General features: G+C 29.8%; 1 protein-coding gene across 2 annotated transcripts in view; it reads right to left on the minus strand.

The window, feature by feature from the left end:
• The window catches only part of DIP-beta (Dpr-interacting protein beta), a 66061-nt gene that overhangs the window by 24986 nt on the left and 19067 nt on the right, over positions 1-22008 (minus strand). For both annotated transcript variants that reach the window (XM_065508786.1, XM_065508785.1), the window contains exons 3-5: positions 15844-16029; positions 945-1137; positions 478-606 (exon numbers count right to left, since the gene is read on the minus strand). In XM_065508786.1, the coding sequence (XP_065364858.1) occupies positions 478-606; positions 945-1137; positions 15844-16029 (508 nt within the window). The remainder of the gene's footprint in view (positions 1-477; positions 607-944; positions 1138-15843; positions 16030-22008) is intronic.

Raw genomic sequence — 22008 nt, forward strand, 5'->3', positions numbered from 1 at the left:
TTGGTGAATGGTATATGAGATTCGGCACAGCCGAATACAGCTCTCTTACTTGTTTATAATCGAATATATAATTTTCGTTAATGGTTGAACTTTAATAAAAAAAAGTTATTGTAAATATTGTTTTTGTAATTGAAATCACATTTTATTTTTTTTGTGTTTTCTATTACGAAAACTGTATTTTCAACAAAATATTTTGTCAATGTTCAAACAATAACAAAAATTCTGTATGCAATTATCCGAATTAGCAAATTCATTACTCAAATTTTAGTAGAAAATATTATAAAATTTTGTTTTTGAGCACAAGAATACTTGTCTCAATTGAAACCAGTCGAATATCAAATAAATATTGGCATTGAAACTTTAGAATAAATAATGTTTTCTGTATAAGGACAAATAGTTCATTATAACCCTGTTTCACTGTATGTAATAAATTTTATATAAATATAGTTAATGTTTTTGTTATTTTTTTGTACTCACAATGCACCTGTAGCTTCATACGTTTACTGACGGATGGTGGCACTCCATTTGAGGCGATACACATGTAGGCACCCATTTCAGATCGCGTGACCTTTGACAATGTTAGCATTTCACCTTCTACAGCTAAAGCTAAAATAAGAACGTATAACAAAAAATTAATAAATAAATGAAAAAAAAACAACATGCCACGAATAATTTAACAACTAAAAGGGAACAAAAAAGTTTAAAATATTGTATGTAACTCATTTAAAAAACAAAATTTATGTGTTTAGAGTTCACTTTTTTTGTTGCCACTATAAGTATAACATGTTTTAATTTCAGTTAATGTAAAAGTTACATGCATGCACTTTTATGTTTTGTTTTTGTATTTCCTTTAGTTTCAATTCCTTTTTTTATATGTTTTTATTAGGTTTTTTTCTTGTTTGTGGTTTTATGTGAAAAAAGAAAAGTTTTAGTTTTGTTGTTACCTTTTGTTTTCTGATGCGCTCCATTACGTGCTATAATTTCTCTGCCATCTTCTCTGCGCCATGTTATTCTGGGCTTTGGATGTCCCCGGGCTCGACATACTAATTTCGCTGAACCACCTTCGGGTACCATCATATCACCCGATGTCTCCTCATTGATAATGTCTGGTGGTATGACAACTTCTAAAACTGCTGTCTGAAAAGTGAACAAAAGTTGTATGAGAAAATAAGTAAAATGTGTCAGTGTTTAGTTTTATAGAGAAGACAAAAATATTATGAAAATTATTTTTTGAGGTAATTTGATTGGTAAAGAGGAGTTAGTTTTTAATTTTATTTTCTATTAAAAGTACTTAAAATGTAATTAAATGTTTCATAAATCTTAGTACCGAATGAATTATTGACGAAATCCCATTTCATATCATACTTCAATATTTGTCTCAAGAGATCATGGGATATTAACTTTTAAGTCCTTAAAGTATAATTGTTAATAAATTTCAGCTATTTGAATGTAATGCTATTTATTTAAAAATAATGTTATCTATAAACAATTCAAACTGATTTATTTGCCATATTTTATTCATTATTTCACAATTTAGAGAATATCCCTACCTACTTCCTTTAAAACTGCTGTTGAAACATCTTTCATCTGTCTTGTCTCAGCCCATTAAATATTTGAATTTCAACACATTAAGTGAATAAATATTAAAGACGATGAAAAATGGAATCCAATTGAATTTTAAGTAAGAGCAAACGTTAAAATGAAATACGGCAACAAAAATTCTCACAGGAGCACTTTTCTCAGCAGCAGCCAAGTCCAAATTCGTAGAGGATGAAGACAAAACATGAAAGCGACAAAATGTTTGAATTGAAATGATAATAAAGTGAGAGACTCTTGAAAGACATACAGAATTTAACAATTTCAAAATAAATACATACACACATACGTTGAGCAGACGACACAGCTTAAGTGATTGTATGAAATGGTATTAAACCCATACATATGTACATTTATATATGTAAGAATATTCATTCCCATACATAAACATGAGCCCATACAAATGTAAACATTCATACACACACGTTTATAAATTCATTCATTCTTTTTTTTTATTTTTTTCGTCTGAAATGTTGACGACGACAACGATGGCAGCGTTGAAATGACATTAAAACAATAAACATATTAAAGCTTAAATCATAAAAATAAATAAAACATAAATAAACAACAAAATTATACATTTATATGAATAAAGTAAACAACAAGTAAGTAAGGACATTGATATTTGTATGCATACATTCATTTTCATATACATTCCTATACATATATGAACGTTTACATTTGTATGTATGTGTTTTTGTACATACACACATACATATGCTAAGTGAACTTTAGCATACACTTGTCAAATGGTAGATAGAATTAAAGGAGTGATTTCATTATTTACATATTGCCCTTAAAATGCCTATACGAAGGCATCATTGGGACTTTAAGATTCGTAGAATACAGAACTGAAAAAGTGGAAATAAATACGTAACATCTAAACGAGAGAATGTGTTGATAAACTTAAGTTTTGAATTTGGTCTTATAACACCAAGGGGGGCCGAGCCAGATATGCCTCTAATCGCATATCGCAATGTTGTTGAAATATACATACTTCGGAAGGCTCTGGGCCACGCAATAATACGAATTTTGATATTACGTATTTTCCTTTTATAATATTTCCCGAAATGTTATCTGAAAAATATAAATACATTATTTATGTTTTTCTTATTTTCTGTATAATCTATATACATAAAACTGAAATGGTCCATGTATGTAATGGCATCACGTGAGAACGGCTGGAGCGATTTGGCTGATTTTATTCGATTCGAAATTTTCTGGGGATGGTTTGTAAAAAAAAATCAAAAATTCAGAAATTTTAATTTTTAATATATTGCCTTCATTTCACTTCTCACTTTTCTTAATAAGAGATATTTTTTTGAGAAACTTGAAGAACTTACATTAGTAAATAGCTACCGGGCGAAGCATTATTAGATTTGGCATTATTTTTAATTGTAGATATACCCGAGGTGCATTGTGGCCCCCCTTGGAATCAACACCTCCACTATATTTTATTAAAATCTGGCTATTTGTTTAGAAGGTATATATTCATTTACACTTTTTTTCAATTCCCCCACTGTGTAACGTTGTGCAACATATCTAATCTGTTGATAATGCCTAAGCCTCTTCGGCATCCAATGACCGTCCATGCTCGGTGTAGAGCAAACTGGAGCAGACGCTCGATAAAAACTAATAATTCCGGATGCAATCCTCACCGTGTCCATGGAATAAAAGGCACTACGTTTATGTGTCTCCTAACGGTGGCCTCTGGACAAGGGCATTGTCTGGTTGTATTTTTGCTCATCAGCAACAAGGGGTTCTGTTGTATGATGTTCTGTTTTCTTCCTATCTATCTATATATATAAAAATGAAATGGTCCATGTATGTAATGTCATCACGTGAGAACGGCTGGAGTGAAAAAATTCAAAAATTCCGGGTAAAACTCGGAAATTTCTTTTTTTGTGAGTCCAGTCAACTGTAATAAAAAATCTCCCTAAAGTATGCAGTACAAATTTAAATACTAGCTATCAACTAGTATATATTTCTTTACATAAATTAAACAAAATAAATAAACTAAAATGGAACAGGTCGCTATGGACCTAACAAAACCTATTGAAGGATCTCATGATCCTAACTCTCTAATCGAAGAATAAGATAATCACTTTGTCTTGGTGGACTCTTGTTGGGGGACCCGAATCAACTGGGGTATCCAACCCAACTAATGAAGAAGATGTGTTACTTAAGATGGTTAAGATACTTTATGTTTTTACTTCAAAGTTATACGAATGTCGCGTTCTTAATTATCAATTAAATTGTTCGCTAAAGAGAGTTAGTTCTACTTTAGATTAGGAAAATGTATCTAAATTAGTCCTAAGTATAAAATCTTGGCTTGGTAACGGACGCTAGCCCTTCCGTTAGCAAACCTTTTCAGCATATTATACCAAGCCATAGAATTTCCTATATGTTGGAAGGTTGCTAATGTAATGCCAATTCCAAAAAAGGGAGAGACTAACAACCCTGAAAATTATCGCCCAATAGCAATTTGTTCTGCACTTTCCAAGGTTATGGAGAGTATGGTTAACCACCATCATGTAAAATAGCTAGAGTCGAATAATTTATTTAGCGAACGGCAGTATGGCTTTCGTAGAGGCCTCTCTAGGGGGAATTGCTTGCCTTCCTATCGGTAAAATGGAGTCATTTCATTCACCGTTTTGGCGAAAGTAAAGTGGTGGCTCTTGATATTTCTAAGGCGTTCGATAGGGTATGGCATGATGCATTCCTATCGAATTGCTTTTGGTGTCTGTAACAACTTCTCTCGATTTATATCGAACTTTCTCAGAGATCGCACTAAAAAAGTTGTTGTAGATGGGATCTCATCAAACGAGTTCAAGATTAATTCAGGGTTCAACTTCTGTCTCCTACTCTACTCCTTATTTTTTTAAATGACCTTCAAAGTCAAACTTCCATCCCTATCTATTATTTTGCAGATGACAGCAACATTTGTCATTCATATTCCTTCAACTATAGACCAAGCCTTTCTCTCAATGTTCTAGCTATGAGAATTCATTTTTCAAGTGTCGAAAAAAGCACCAAGTGCCTCGGTTTTCTAAGACGGCGCAAGAAATACTTCACTTCATTTGATCTCCTTATTATTTACACCACTTACATCCGACCAAAAATGGAATACAACTCTCATGTATGGGACTTCGAATTATATTTTGGAGTTACTCGACCGCATACAGGAGACGGAGAAGGGTATCTATTGATTATCTGGAGTAGATGCTCCCGTTTCTGTAACTTGTGAGAAGTTTTCGCATCAAAAAAAATTTTAAAATTCTTGAAGTCATTCAGTTTTTAACAGGATGACTTAGGTAATGTTTAAACTGAATACATTAAAAGTACAGACACAGCTATCGATTTACTAATAATCGCCCTGTGTTTAACAGGAAGTTTATAAATGTTTCGAATGAAAAGTTTCTCACATACAATACAGAAACGAGGTAGTCGTCGCAATGTGGGTTGTTTTTCACTGTTCTATCGATACTTCAATGGAATGTGTTCTTATGAAATTAGGGAACTTATTCCCGATACCCTTAATTTCTTACGAAATACGCGTTCGTCAGCGGGGGCTCATCCACTCGTGGTCGATTTGGCAGTGGATCGCACAACACAATAGAGAGAAAATTCGTTCTTTAGCCGTACCGTCCGTATGTGGAATAAGCTTCCTGTCGAAGTATTTCTTGGCCCTTTCTATGCAGGAAAATTTAAATCAAATGTCTATAAACACTACTCCCTCTATCCTGCTTCTCATAACCTGTATACAATAGATGTTCGTACAGTGTGCGGTTTTGAATACTCTAACAACTAAACAAAAATAGCCTTTTAAATGAGAATGGTTGCACGTATTTCTCAACTCATCTTCATCCTCCTCTGATCTTTCGATTTCAGATTATCTTATTTCATGTATTTCCTCTGTTCTTTCGTGAGGAAATGCTTTGATCTGGTCATGGTAAATTGGTTTTTCAGTTGTCATGTGGTGTTTTTTGAAGATGATCAGCCGGTCATCGCAGTTACTAGTGAAAACTTAAATTTGGTACATATTAATAAAATTTAAAGGTGTTTAACATTCCAATAGTTCAACTATGACACAGGTCTCTTGGGTTAAAAGTTCTAATTTAAAAGATCTTATTTATTTTATTTTAATTCGGAAATAATGTAAATAGAATTCATTCCTTTAACTCTCTGACAAACCAGCCACCCATGCACACGCATTCATAAAGCTTAAAGTCAATAGTAGAAGTACGTAAATGCGATTGTCGCTTGCGTTTGAGTACAAGAATGCTAGTACGTTATGGTTGAAAAAAAAAAACAAAAAAAAGGAAACGAAAACATTTTCTCTTTTGGAATGTACTGCTGTTGTCGTCGTAGTTGGTGGTAGGTACCCGTGGTATGAGTGTTAAGCTAACAATTCAAAAAAAAAAACAACAACAAACAAACAAGCATGACATAACAAGCACAACCATCGGAAGTGGATATAAATGGAATATGAAGCCAATGAAGTTGGCGGCGACACATGAGAAACCACTTGAATTTTTCATGCGTTTATTTTATTTCTGTTTTTTTGTTTTTATTTTTGCTTTTGTTCTTATATTTACTTGCTAACGTGTTGGATATTGTAGAGAATATATTTAATTTGTCAGTTTATTGGTAACAAAACGATTAAGAGATTCAATGGAAATCAAAGTTGATGGAACATTGACTCCATTTGCAGAAAAAGCTTATATGGTGTTTAAAACAGTGCGAGGATTAATTTATTTGGAATATTTTGCAATATTGTTATCGGAGCAATGAAATGGATTAAATAGTTTGTTCGCGATCATAATTTTGTATAAAATAGTGTTACAGGTTATTTGTGAAATTATAAAATTATTGTTTAAGGTTTTGAAATTGGTACATTCTTAAATAACACTGTCCAACAAATTGAGACTTTTTGATTGGAACAGAACAGCGACCCTATAATTTTGAAACGGCATGTTGAGTAGATCATTAAACTTATGTCCAGCTGGTCTGAATTTTTTTTTACAGTGGGTCAAAGTTTTAATTTTTTGATCGAAGGTAGCATTATACTAACTGAAAAATATGTTATAAGTTAATATCTGAGAGAATTCTTATTATCAGAGTTATATTGTGGAATTTTATGGGGATCATTTTTGTGGAACATCTTAACCCTCTATCTCCTCTCTTTAGGGGTCAATTTGACGTTTTTTCCCAAAAAAGATCCAATATTTTTTCTTTTGTAGACTCAACATGCCCTTTCAGAATTATAGGGTCGCTAGTCTGTTCCAAAAATGCTGTTGGGCAGTGTAATTATTAATTTTTTCTCGAACAAAGTCTTTTATTAGAAAGCTAAGCTTTTTTAGAAATATAGAGTATTATAAATTCGCATTAAAATTACTCCCTTTTAATGTTTTTTTTGTTTAATTTTTCTGTAAACTTCCGCAAATGTAAAGAGTTCATCTAAAGTAGTGAAAAGTCAAATAAAAGAAAAAAAAAGGATTGAGGAAAAAAAACCAGCAACATTAAAGCTGATGACAATTTCAATTTCGTTTTATATCAATTTTTTCCCAGCTCTTTTTCCATAAACACTCATTCATATACACAACTGAGTACCGACATACACATACTGTTTATATTATTTTTTTTTTGCGCGACTGTAATAAAATCATGATGCTTTACAAAGTGAATTAAGTGAAAAGCAAATAAAGCATTATGTTTACATAAAGAAGAATCATACACCATACACAGATACACACACTACTAACACATCAACAAAAATCATCATCATCATACACAGGCCGGGTATCATCGGTGTATAAGGATGATGATGTTGACGAGCAGGACTAAATGGAAATGGATACAATATGATGAGAAGAATGAATTACATACTTGAAAATATTATACTACTAGTGCATACAAACATTGATGTACAAAATTTTCAAATACAGTAGATGACAATTGTGAAGTTTTTAACGGAAATCATGATTAGATAAGAAAGATATTTACAAGGAATTCGATAAAATATAACACAGATCCTATTAAAGAATGATGAGTGAGAGGCCGGCTGTGCTATTTACTTCATTAGTTTGAAAAAACTCTCGCTGAAACTCACCGAAGCTTATAGTGAATGTGTTTCATCGCCAGGCTAGCCTAAAAAGGTTTTATGATTCAGGATTCATCCAAAGCAGAGAAATTGGGTAACATACGAATTGAAGATGAAAAACCTCGAATGACGATTTTGCATGTCCGAAATGATGCGTGAACGCTATAAAAGAAAATCATTCTTGAACCGAATCATTTGTTGCGATGAAAAATTAATTCATTACGATTACCCAAAGCATAAGAGATGGTATGTGAAGCCCGACTAGAGATGCTAAACGGGGAATCCCGTTCCCGAAAATCCCGGGGTTTTCGGGATTTTCTAAATCCCGAAGCCCGGGATTTTTTAATTTTAAATCCCGGGATTTTCGGGATTTTCCAAATTCCGTTTTTCATAAATAAATAGGAGAAATTGTCATTTTTGTGTGACTTTTTCATTCATTTTGACATTCTACATGCCCGAATATCGTAAAGTGATGTTCAGCAAAGTTGTTAAGTTCAACTCCTGCTACAATATAGTTAATAAACGAAAACGGTATTTTTGGTTTTCCTTGAGTGGGGCTCTAGAAAATCAATTCTTCAACTTTTTTTGTAAGTTATTTAACAAAACTCAATTTAAATCCTCTTCAAATGAAATTGATTTTATCTCAGATGAGGAGCTCTAACAAAATGAAAATATTTCGATTGCTAAAAGGCTAAAAGATATTATTAATAAATGTGGAAACCCCAAATAACAATAACGAAACCAAGTTAGAATGTAGATTTTCAACTTGCAAAAGAAATAGATCATCTTATTTCTGAAGGAACGAGAGGAAAATACTTGCAGATTTGTTATAAGTATTTGCAAACGGGTTTGCCAATGTGAAAGATGTTTTTCGGCAACAGCATATGTCGAAAACAAAATTAATTGCTAAATAAAAATTTCTTTCTTATAATTTTCGGGATTTTAGATTTCCCGAAAATCTTTACCAAATCCCGACCCCCGGGATTTTTAAAAATCAGTCCCGATTAGCATCTCTAAGCCCGACCAACAAGCCGAATCGACAACAAAGCCAAATATCCAAGGCGTTAAGGTAATTCAGTGTAACTTATCTACTATGAGCTGCTAAAATCTGTCCAGACCATCACAGGGAAACTCTATCGATCTCAACTGAATCGCTTGAAGCGAGCATTGGCCTAGAAACACCCAGAATATTCGGCCAGACATTAAACCGTAATATTCCATTATGACAACTCTAGGCCATATGTTGCAATACCTGTTAAAAACTATTTAGAAAGAAGTGGTTGGGATGTATTGCTACACCCGGCCTATATTCCAGACCTTGCCCGTTCGACTACTATTTGTTTTGATCGATGCAGAACGCTTTCTCTGGGATACGTTTCACTTCAGAACAGAGTATCCGCAATTGACTTGATTCGTTATAGGCCTCAAAAGATGAGAGTTCTTTCTTGGCGGAATCCAAATGTTGCCAGAATAATAGGAAAAGGTAATTGCTAACAGTGTTCAATACTTCGAATAAATGTATATTGTCCAAATGTTTTAAAATAAAAGCTAAAAAATTCCCGAGTGTTTAAATAAAATCGCGCATTCTAATACTCGACGTCTCAGATAGATCATTTAGTATATTCATTATGATTTAGTATATTCATATTGTTGGACATTTGAGTTGAAGTTTCGTCTTTTTTTGGTCAAAGTATCAAATTTGTCTACTGTTACCTCTAGAATACCTATTCAGCCCAACTACATTAACGATAACACTCTGCTACAAAATGACACTTTTTGTCAGAACTTGAAAAGCGACCTAATGGGGGTTGTAGGCCTAGGTGAGGACATACTAAAACCGTTTTCAAAGATTTTGAAACACCCTCAAAATTTTGAGATATTTGGAAAAAAACAGTTTTAGGGTAGGTCGTAGTTCTTTAGTACCTCTAACTCACACATTTTTAGACCGATTTCGAAATTTTAAACAATTATGGATAGACAAAGAATTAGGCTTTTACAAAATGTAAAAAATTACGTAAGTTTTTATAAAAAGTTTCACTTTATTTTTTATTTTTTTTGGTAATTTTTCATATTCAACAATAGTTAATTTAATTTTTTTCTATGAAAACCTATTCTTTTTTGCACAGAGTTTTAAAGACAACTTCATATGGATAAAAATGAGATATTAATTGTTAAAATCGGTTTATATTTGCAAAAGTTATTAAACTTTTTTGAAAAAAGTTCGAAAAAATTCAAAATTTTACAAATATTTTTTTTCTACAGTTTTTTGTTTATTTATATATTTTTGGTAATTATTCGATCTTTTTATATATATAATTCGAAAGCAAATTTTTAATTAGGTTTTAGTTAATTTTATTATATTTTATTTGTTTTTGTTTATTTTTATTTATGTGTTTTTATAAAAAGTTTCGCTTTATTTTTTATTTTTCTCGTAATTTTTCATATTCAACAATAGTTAATATAATTTTTTTCTATGAAAACCTATTCTTTTTTGCACAGTGTTTTAAAGACAGCTTTATATGGGAAAAATGAGATATTACTTGTTAAAATCGGTTTATATTTGCCAAAGTTATTAAACTTTTTTGAAAAAAGTTCGAAAAAATTTACCTTGTAAATTCAAAATTTTACAAATATTTTTTTTCTACAGTTTTTTGTTTATTTATAGATTTTTGGTAATTGTTCGAACTTTTTATATATATAATTCGAAAGCAAATTTTTAATTAGGCTTTAGTTCATTTTATCATAATTTATTTGTTTTTTGTTTATTTTTATTTATATGCGCTGGGGGAGAAAATACTAAAAATGGAAATTAATTAAAAGTTGAATAACTTTTAGAATTTTCACCCGATTTGAATAATTAAAACAATGTTTTATTAAGAACTAATTTATATATCTATATATGTGGGTATAAATTTTTATAAACTTTCATATCAAAATAAGCAATGAAAAGCGACTAATATCAAAAAAATTGATAAATTTTGTTTTTCTTTTAGATATTCTTAACAAAAATACTACTTATAACTTACAAATGTATCAAAAAATTTACGTAATTTTAAAGCGTAATCAGTTTTCTTTCCAAACCCGTTAAAAATTTTAAAGTCGGACAAAAACTGACTAAGCTACAGGTAGATAAGTCGACGAAGATCACTGAAAACGGTTTTTTCAGAATAACTTCTGAATTTGAGGGTGTTTCTGAAATTTATAGAGACAATTTGTAATGTACTCAGCAAGACCTATAACCCACGCTAGGCCGTTTTCCAAGTTTTTTTTTCCATCGTAGCCGTGTAATCTATAGATAAAGTTATAAAATAATAACAAAAAAGTAGGGTGGGTCAATTTGTTCGGGCCCAAAAAACGTGGTAAAGCGTATAGCAAATTCGTAATCTACTGAAAATTCTATGAACTTTTTCAGAAGAAACCATGGTTCTAAAATCAAAATCGAGCTTCCGGTTTTTTACGAGAAGATTTGGAGCTCAAGACCTTTTTTGCTAGGAGACCTCGGGTATGTTCAATTTTAAAAATAATAATATTTCTTCGTTTGTGTTCCGATTTCAAAAAAATTACATATATATAGAATCTTCTTGTCGAGTACTACTATCAATTAGTAATCGTCTTAATGCTTTTCACAATTGTTACATTTGACCTATTGACTGTTTCGTCAGATACTGTATTTGTATACATTATATATACATATGTATGTATATTTTTTATATATAACAGTATGTGTAAATATGAGTATATGTATTTGTGTATACATAAGAGTATTTGTATTTATTACGAGCTTACAATGACTGTCATATGCTTCTATTAGTAGTTCAGTGGATTTTTTTATGATTTTTATTTTTGTTTGTTCAAATATTTTTTCACTTGTTAATCAGTTTAAGTAAAAAATAATAAAAGCAAAAAGGGTTAAATGAAATCTGACTGTTTCACTTTTTTTTTTTGGCTGAATTATACAGCCAAAATAAATGTGATTTATGTGTGTTAAAGATGTCAGATAAGTAAAGTTCACAGAAAAATAACAGAAATTTTAAAGATTAGTGAGTTTTTTTGGCTTTTCATTAGATTGCAATATAAAATCTAGAAAAAATCTTAAATTTATAAAAAATGTTTTCAATTGATTAATTTCAAATGAATCTTCAATAAATTGCAGAAAATTAAAGAATAAAATTAATAAAAGTAAAAATTCTTAAATTTAATAAAATGCTGATTTATTTACTTGACACTCTGGTCTCTCGTCAGACATAGTGATATGTGGCTTATGCCCTGAAATTGCTGGTTAATTCGACTTAGTACAATAATCTACTCGTTGGCACCATATTTAATTTGGGAGAAATCAAAAGCATTCAGTTACCGTTTCTTGTTACTTAAAGCCACGGAATAATTTCATTAATTCTGATTATACAAACATAACTATATGTTATTCAAGAATTGTTAGCAATTATTATTTTCCATCTAAAACACATTTCAGCACCATCATTTTTTAATTAACATAATTCTTTCATAACAATTCTAAAACATATTTCACATTAATATGATTTCTCCTCTGCCATCATACTAATTTCAACGAATTTGCATAACAAAGAGACTGAAAAAAAAACGAAAAACACAAGCAAATGTTTATAAATTACTAGCACTGATTTGAACCTTAAACCAATTATTTAACTAATATTGACCATAAAAGCCAAACAGCAACCATGCTGTATCATCCTGGACCATTATCAGCTTCATCACAAAGTACTAATCCTTAAAGTCAACAATGTAATCCTTTCTAATGCCATGTTTCACAAATACAATATTAATGTGTGTTTGTGTATGTATGTGTTCTAGTTAGAAGGATACAGAGTATGAAAGAGAGGGAGAGCTAAAGTAAAAGAGCATGCCATAACCAGACATAATCTTATTATTAGTCTGGGTGAAGACAAGAAGAACAAAAAAAAAAGAGACAAACACCAGCAGGAAACAAAAAATGCAAATGTTCTATAAAACACTTTGTGATGATACTTATGAATACTATACGAAAATCCTATTAAAATAAAAACTGAATAAAGAAACGACAACAAATTGTATGAATAATTTTAAAGACACTTGAAATGTTAAACAATCAAAAATTTAAAATTTTAGAAGGGGAATGAGAGTTTTTTAGAAAACTTAATATTTTCCTTGGAAAATTAGTTTAAAGAAATATTAATAGGTTTATTTTTTATTGTAGTTTTAATAGATATTTTATTTAATTTAATTTTAATGTCAATATTATTGAAAAATAAATTTAAAACTTCTTTACTTTTATAATACCATAATTACTTTTGCTTCCTATTAAGCGTATGAGTGATAGTTAATATTATATTATTTACCTTATCACGTATACGCCCCAATCATTACAAACATGTAGCATATCTTTTGGCTGATTTTTATAGTCTTCGCCATGAGTGGCTTTCGCCGTAGACCCAGTTCGGCTTATAGCGAGAAAATAGGCCCGCAAATGGCTTAGATATAATGAAAAAACAGGACAACCTCGATTACTCGAACTATATCTAGATTACTAAGTCAATAATATAGACAATATGGATATTTTAATGATAGATATTTGAAAACCATTTTCAACGACGTATACATGTAACGCCATGTGTTTCAAAAAAATTATTTTTTAAATTTAAAAAAAAAAAATTATTTTTAAAAAAATGCTTGCCATCAAATTTTTGTTATTAATAATTCTTTTAATTTTGTTTATCTAAAAATATTTAAAATTTATATTTTAAACTATAATTTGGTGAAGGCTATATAAGATTCGGCGAGCCGAATATAGCTCTCTTACTTGTTAATTCTGTTTTAAGTATTTATACACCACCATAGTGGGGAGAGTGTTATTCGATTGAGCTGATATTTGTAACGCCCAAAAACAATAGTCCCACCTTAATGTATATCGATCGACTTAGAATAACGATGCTTGTCCGTTCGTCCGTCCATCTGGCTGGTAAATTTTTGAGCAAAGTTTGGCACATGAATTTTTTTCTACCCAGGCCCTCATACCAAATATCATCTAAAATCACAACGAGTATAAATCTCTTAAAAATGTTGATATCCTAATATAATTTATCAAAAATAACTTTCATATGGAAATAAATCACACAGTCTAATCTCATGGCGCACAGTAGGGTAGAATCAAAATAGTTTGGAAATAAATTTGGCATTTCTAAACGGCTGGTCCGATCGCGATAAAATTTGACGTGAGCGTTATTTTGTTTTGTTTCCCATCCGGTTTCAAAGATTTTTATATTTTTGAAAAGCGCTTGACTAGGTCTTGAAATGTGCATGTGATATTTATCTCTTATAATTTCTGAGTTATAGGCATTTGAAAATTGAACCTTCTTTAAGAATATATAAAAATTATATCTTTTTCTGTATGTTATCATTACGGAGAAGATTTGGGTATAAAAAACATGTCATATTTTTCGATTATGCCGAAAATGATATGATAAAAAATTAAATAAAATAAAATATGAATTTGACCTATTTTTTATCAAAATTTCTATTTTGGGCCACATGTTTTAAAATCCCAATACTGGGATCAGATAACGGAAAGCAGCTTTTGAAACCTTGATGTGTTCCCTATTTATCCCCAAAGAATTTTTACAGTCCTGGATGAAATGTGGACCCCATGGGCTATATTGTAAAAATATCATTTTTGAAATTTTTGCTCTAATTTTTAGCAAATGACCTTTGACAAGGTTTTTTACAATTTGTTATTTAGAATGATAAATTTAAAAAACTTTGAAAATTTTATTGAGTGTCGTTAATAAATAAAGATTTTATTATATATTTATGAGTTTCAAAAACAAAAATTTGTATCAATATTTTAGTAGGATTCCGAACTATTAGATTAGATTCAAAAATATGCCACTTTTAAAATTGGCATAAAAAAGAATTGATTAAAAATAATGACTGAGTCCAAGTTTATATGCATTTGAATTTATAACATTTAAAAAAAGGCAATATTTCGCAAATTTTTTTTTGAAAAAGTACTTTTTTGGTTTTTAAGTTATCTCAAAGAACTTCCAAGAAGATATTTTAAATGAGAAAAAAATTTGAAAATATTTTGATACCAAGGGGACCAGGTCCGTCAAAAAGCATATATTTTTTATGTAAAATTCAATTTTAGGGCAAAAAATCTCAAATCGCATAGCCGATATCAAAATATAGTAACCGGTTTTAGATGGCCCAATATGTTCTTAAATATTTGGTAAAGGGTTCGGATAACCCCGACTCTGGTATGGATATTATAGCCAAATAACAAAAAAACGCCATTTTTGGGATTTTTTAAAACTTTTTTGGGAATTGTTAGATTCGTGATAACAGATTTCAAAATTTGTTTTAATTTTTCCATTGTCAATAGAAAATCTAAATACATAGCTCTAAAATTTGATTAAAAACTATTCATAAATAAAAATTAAATTTTAATTAGAAAACGGAGGAAATTTCTGAAAATGGCTTGATGTTGCAGAAATATCTAGAGGTGGTCATGAGTGGCATGATCAAAAGGATTTTGTTGAGTTTTTTGAACATTTTTGATAACATCTAAAAAATGATAAATAAAAAAAACGTCTTTAACTAAATGTTTATTATCTGTAGATCTCCATGTTACTACTCTGAATTTTTAACATGTTTTTCAATGGCTTATAGTTGAGGAAAATATCTAGAAAATTGAGACAATTTTTTTGTTCAATATCCTGCGTTCAAAAAAAAAGGATTTTTAGGAAAATATATTTATATAACATCAAATTGTATAAACTGTTAAAAAGTTACATACTATTGAAATTTAGCTATTATACAACATTCTTATATAAAATTGGAACTTTGAACATCGTTAAAAGACAAACCAAGACGAATTTGAAATTTTTGAAAAACATTAAAGTTGTGTCCCCAGGAAGTTGTGTAAAAAAGTTTTAAACAATCAAGTAAGGGTAAGTTTCTTTACGAGAAATTTTGTTGATTTGCTTTATCATATTTTTTAAGCTCTTTAAAACCACTACATTCGAAAATTATTGTTTTAAAAAGTTATGTTTCTTACCTTAAATTTTCTTATAGTATATTCAGCACATAAAAACCTTAATAGTAATTTAAGTTTAATATTTAATTCCACTTACTTGCATTTTCATGGGATCTGTATTGACCTGACACATGTATTTGCCGGAATCTTCCATCTTCACGTTACGTATGTTGAGGGTCCATGTATTGTAGTCGTTGTGTGTAACCGATAGACGATCATTATTTGTAATAACATGTTCGTGTATGGCCAAAATGGCCTTTGCATCAGCTTTAATCCAGGCCACCTAAAGATGCAATTCAAACGATGATGTTTTCAAGTTTGATACGTGTGTGTGGAGAGAAGTTAACCAAATATAAGGATGTGTTGAAATCAACGGTTGTTGTTTTTTTGGTTATTTATGTGGCAAGACATCGTTAGTTGTTTAGAAACAAAAAAAAATAAATAAAGAAGGAAGAAGAGAGAAGAGAGAAGAGAGAAGAGAGACACACACGAATTTCCAAAGTGATAAAACACAAGTTGCAGACGCAGTGGTGGAGTGATGATGTTGGTGATAATGGTAGTGTGGTCGTGGTAGTATTAATGATATTGGTATCAGTGGTGGTGGTGCAGATGATGATGATGGTGACGATGGTGTTAGTGTTTTTGACATTTAACATTTTGTGTGTGTGTTGGCAACAAAAAGTAAAAAAAAGTTTGTATTGGCCAGGCAGAGTCCCACCATTGTTAGCAGTAGTTGTTGTTTTATTTCGTTAGTGAAGGGTTTTGTTGTTGTTGTGTGTATTTTACGAATTGAGTGTTTTGTTTGAAACGTAAATGGAGAGGTTTTAACGATTTACCAGATGTTTTCAAATTGCATTTTGATGTGTTTTTGTTGTGTGTTAAAAGTTTTTTTTAGTTTTAGTTTGGCCCCGCATAAAAAAAGAAACCAACCAAACGTTAGTTAAGGATATTTTTATCACCATTTATAGATTTTTTTGGAGGGGAATTTGTTTTTTTTGTTGTTATATGTTGAAGTAAAGTTTGGTTTTTGTTGCAAGTAGTTGTAGTTGTCATTTTCATAGCGACAGATGGATGGACAGACAGACAGTTGGTTATTTTTAGACAGAAACCCATCATCATTATCGTTATTTTGATCATCATCGTGTTGATGAAACACAAGCAATGACGGCATCCGTTTTTGGTTTAGTAGTCATCAACATTTATTTAGCAATTTCCGTAGTTTTTTTTTTTTGACATTTTATAAATTTTTTGTTTAATATACGTTAAAGTTTGAAAATCGATTTTAAGGAAATAAAGAAAAAAAAAAATAAAACAGAGAAGATAGAAAAAAAAGAGCGAAACACAAACCATTTAAACAAACCATTCAACCCATCAATGCAACCAACCATTCAGCCAAGTCGCAGAACAGGAGTCGTGTATAGTTCCAATTCATTCCACAAACACACAATATAAAAGTCATTGTTAGTGTTAGTGGTCAAATATCATTGTCAGACCCGCGTTATATGAGTGAAGCCATTTTCCATTATCGCCAGTTGGTTGTTTTTGTTTGTTTGCATTTTTTCCAAATGCAGGGTTCAATTCCATGTGTATCATCGGTATTGATTTTTTTTGTGGATTGTAGTTGTTTGTATCATTCATCAAGGTTTTAAGTTTTGAAAAAATTTCAATGATTTTTTTTGTTTAATTCGCGTTTTTTCGTCATAGTATAGTTTTTTTTTGTAAGGATATTGCAACATCAATTAGGGAAATTGTTGCAATGTGTTTTTGTAGTCGTTGCCATCAATTCATTTGGGTTGTTTGTTTTAGATTTCAATGTTGTTGTTTGTTTTTTATTTGTTTTTTTTTATCGTCGAAAGTAAGCGAAAAAAGTTGTAAAAGAAAGAACAATTTTTTAATAAAGTTTATTGTTACATTTGCTAGTTATATATTTGATCATACATTCATTTAACCAAAAAGTAACAAAGAAATTTTATCTTACAACATTAATGGAAATTATTGAAATCAAAATATTTTTCTAAAGAAAATGGTGCATTATTAGGTGCAGTTTTTATATAAAATATAACTTATACCTACTTATTGCAAATTTGTTAACTATATTTTTTTAAATTTAAATAGATTTATAAATTTTTTAAAATAAATCGGTATATTAAATCAAAAATTTAGTATTTTATAGATTTGTACAAATCGATGGCTTAATATAAAAAGGCCCTAACTCGTGTTTTTTTAAGTCGAGATTTTTTGGCTAATTATGATATATGATCGGACCATTTATCGAAATAAACGAAAATCTGGGCTTACAAAAAAAAAAAAACACGAGTTAAAGCCTTTTTATATTAAGACATCGATATATAGTTTTATAATATGGTGTTAGTAAAAATATAATAAATAAAACTAAAATTCATTAACTAAATTTGTGGTTTAAATCAGTGATTGACATATAGAGAACATATTTCACTTATTTATCGAAACTTAACAGCGAAAATATCTTATTCGATTTCTGTTTTTCATCCTTCATGGTAAACAAATGTTGGGGTAATTTGCGTTTTATTGTTAATGTGAATTTTTCTGCTATTACTGTAGATTCTAAACTTTAAGATATATTTCTCTCAACTTCTATAAACATCGGCACATAAATGCAAAAATTTAAGTGGTTTTTATGCAATAAAGATTGTTAAAAAACCTCGTTTAACTGAAAGACACAAGTCTCTTCGACTAACATTTGTAAATTTTTTTAAGAAATGGACCTTTGATGATTGAGAAAGAGTTATATGTACAGATGAATCGAAAATTAACCATTTTGGAACTGATGGACCAAAATATGACTACCAAAAACGAAATGCGCCATTAAAAGACCGTGATTTTATGACGACTATGAAATATGGTGGTGGAATATTGCCATTTTGTGGTTGTTTTTCTGTGAAAGGTGTAGGAAGACTTCATAAAATTGGTAGTAATATGAATGCAGAAATGTATATAGACATTATCAAGACAACAGATGTGGATAGTCTGAATGATTGGCGTGGACAAATTGAAAACACTGTGATACTACAAGATAACGACAACAAACATAAGTCTAAAAAGACCCTTAATTTTTTAAAAACCGCCAAAATTACATTGCTAGATTGACTCCCACAATCTCAGAATTTAAATCCGATTGAGAATTTGGTGCGAATTCTAAAACGTCGCGTTTATAATTATCAAAATGCATTTAGAAACACAACTCAGCTTTAGGAGCGCTCCCATGATATCTAGGGATCTATAATGCCCTCCAGAATTCAGGCTGTCATTGACGCGAAAGCAGGTTATTCGAAGTACTAAAAAAGTTACTTTAGTAATCTGCGCCAAAAGTGTGTAAATGGGTTGCAGTTATTTTTTTTAGATTACTGGAGTATAATTAAGGAAATATTTTATTTATTTAGTCCTAAAATATCCTTAATAAATATTGTTTAAAAAAACACAAAACGTTTCTTTATAAACATTGCACTTTAAAAATGGTGTCACAAAGTGTAAATATATGACCATCATTTACACATTTTTGTCTCACACTGTATTTGAATATTTATATAAATGTTTGTTTAAAAAAATTATTGGTAAAAAAAATGTTTGGGGAAAACAATTATTAGTGAAAAAAATTTTTGGAAAAAAAATTTTAAAATTTGTTTGGCTGAAATTGGCCTATTTTGGAACTAAATTTCTCAGTCGTGATAGTATCCAAAAAACCGTCAAATTTTAAAAACCGGTTTCCGGTTTAACCGAAAAAGTATGTTAATGAAAAAACCGATTTTGATTATTGTCTTTTAAAAAAACGGTTTTGTCTTCAAAAAAACCGGTTAACAGGTTTATATTAAATTTTTAATTAATATGAAAAAGGGCAAAATAAATTTATTTTTATTTCTGGACGCTAATAGGAAATGTGTTAAGAATTGTGTACTAAATCTTCGGAAATTTAGCATTTTTGAATTCTTAAGGCTCTTTATTTACAAAATATTGTCAAATGCTATAATTTTCTATAAAATAAATCAATATTTTTAAAAATGGTATCAAAGTTTTCCATATGCTTATAAAACCGAAACCGGTGGAGTTTACAAAGATGAAAAAACCGGTTGACGGGGTTTCGGTTTTGAATACTATATACATCAGTGGAAAGGTACATGACTAAGTAACCGAGATATAGGCAAAAGTTGATAAAATAACACGAAGTAGTCGTTTCCGTTTTTGCCGATTTGAATTAGAATATATAATGTTCAAAGGCGCATCGCAATTCGCGTTCTATGGGTCATTCCAAGAAACTTTGCCGAAGAACCCAAAAATTTATTTCGATTATCCGGATCCTAATATTGATGTATCAATCATGTTTGTAAGTTATTTGGGGTCTTCGGAATGTTGATTTTTACCACAGATGGACAGACGAACTCTTTATGTCGTCGCCAATTAAAAGTTTAGCAATCTGCACATTATGGAGATTATGGTAAACTACGAGTATCATCGTCTTGAATAGCTGGACTTTAAAAATGTTTATTCACTTTTATCATAGCTAACTGTTTTTGGTATCGGTATTAACTTATTTCGATTTATACATGATTCAAAAAAGTTCAAGATTCTAGAGTACAGCAAGGATTCATTCTTTCTTCTACTATATTCCTTATTTTTCTAAATATCGTTCTAAGGAGAACTTTCAGCAATATTCTAACATTTATTCAGCTGAAAAATGAACGATTCACTGAATCAAGATATTATGACAATCTCTGCATAGGGTCCATTTCAATTATCTAAAAGACTCAATATTGTGTTTTGACAAACAGATGCGCAACAGATCATCTGTATCAGATTTTCATCTGTATTTTAAGAATCAGAAGTTTTTAAATTGAAGAAGCATTCAAGATCCTCTGTTTTCCGAAAATAGAATATAACTCTTATGTATGAGCCAATGCTTCAAAATCTATTTCGGAGCTTTTCGCTAGACCATTTTCGAGATGTGGATTGTGTTTATCTGCAAAATTTTTCGTAATAATCATCTTTCAACAAGAACTTATTAATTTGTGGTCGATTGGCTCTTTAGCCGAACAACTCGTTGTGGTATGTGGAAAAAACTTCCTCCAGAAGTTACTTTCAAAGGAAGGCTCAAATTCTCCACCTATTACTTTACATTTATATGTAAATCATTTTATATTTTTTCCTTTGTCAATAAATTTATTCGCAAATATATAAAGAAATTATTAATAACATTAATTTATGAATAAATAATAAATACAGCAACCATAAATATAAAAGTGAGTAATTAGCATGCATTTCCATATTATTATTATTTTTTTGCCTTAAGTGTTTCATTTTAATTTTTTACAATTAAATACTAATTGATTAAAAACATACTACATACTACAATTACTACTATATATGTATATTTACTATAAAATATAACTAAAGTGCAGTTTTTTTTATAATAAAATTTTGTGGTTGTAACGGTTTTAAATTGGTGCGCTTAAAAATCTCTTAATAGGTATTTTTTTTTGTTAAATAAAATTAAATTTTATTTTTTTTTAAATTTATTTTCAAATAAAAAAAAGAATTAAATAAAAAGTGCAAAGTGCTTTATTGCTAAATAAATAAATGTGGGTGAAAGAAAAATAAATGGAATTATTATGCAAATAATATGAGAGGAAATATAACATTTTATTATTGATTTTTGAAAACTTTTTAAATATAAATTTTGTAAAAGCTAGTAAAATAAAAGTAATTTATTTGTCATAAGAAGTTTATTAAAATTTAAAAAAAATTTGCTTTAAAATTTAACCCATTTTGAATGAAAAATTATCGTGCTGCTTCAAACTGAGGATTTAAGAAAATTAATTAAAAAGAAACCGACTTATTCTCACTACTACCGCTTCAATTTTAATAAGATGAAATAACTAAACATTGCAACAACTGATGCTAATTTGCATTTAATTTTAAACAAATTTCATTACACTAACACAATTGTTAACTTGTCCCAACATTTCGTAAAAAAAATTCAACTGCAGTGCAGTTTTTTTGTTAGGTAAAACTACATACGACAAAAGGAAATATGAGGCATTAAATTATCATTTTAGATTGGTAAACTTCAAACACAAATACTTACCACACAAATATACGCACAGTAGATGTGTTTTGTACAAAAGTGCAAATGATGTTAAAATGAAAATTAAGTTCAACAACAGCAGCAACAAAACAAAAAAAAATTATGTTTTCGAAACAATTGAAAAGACATGTCTCCTCTGTACGCAAA

The sequence above is a fragment of the Calliphora vicina genome, chromosome 4, assembly GCF_958450345.1.
Source record: "Calliphora vicina chromosome 4, idCalVici1.1, whole genome shotgun sequence".
In the NCBI taxonomy this organism is placed as follows: domain Eukaryota; kingdom Metazoa; phylum Arthropoda; class Insecta; order Diptera; family Calliphoridae; genus Calliphora; species Calliphora vicina.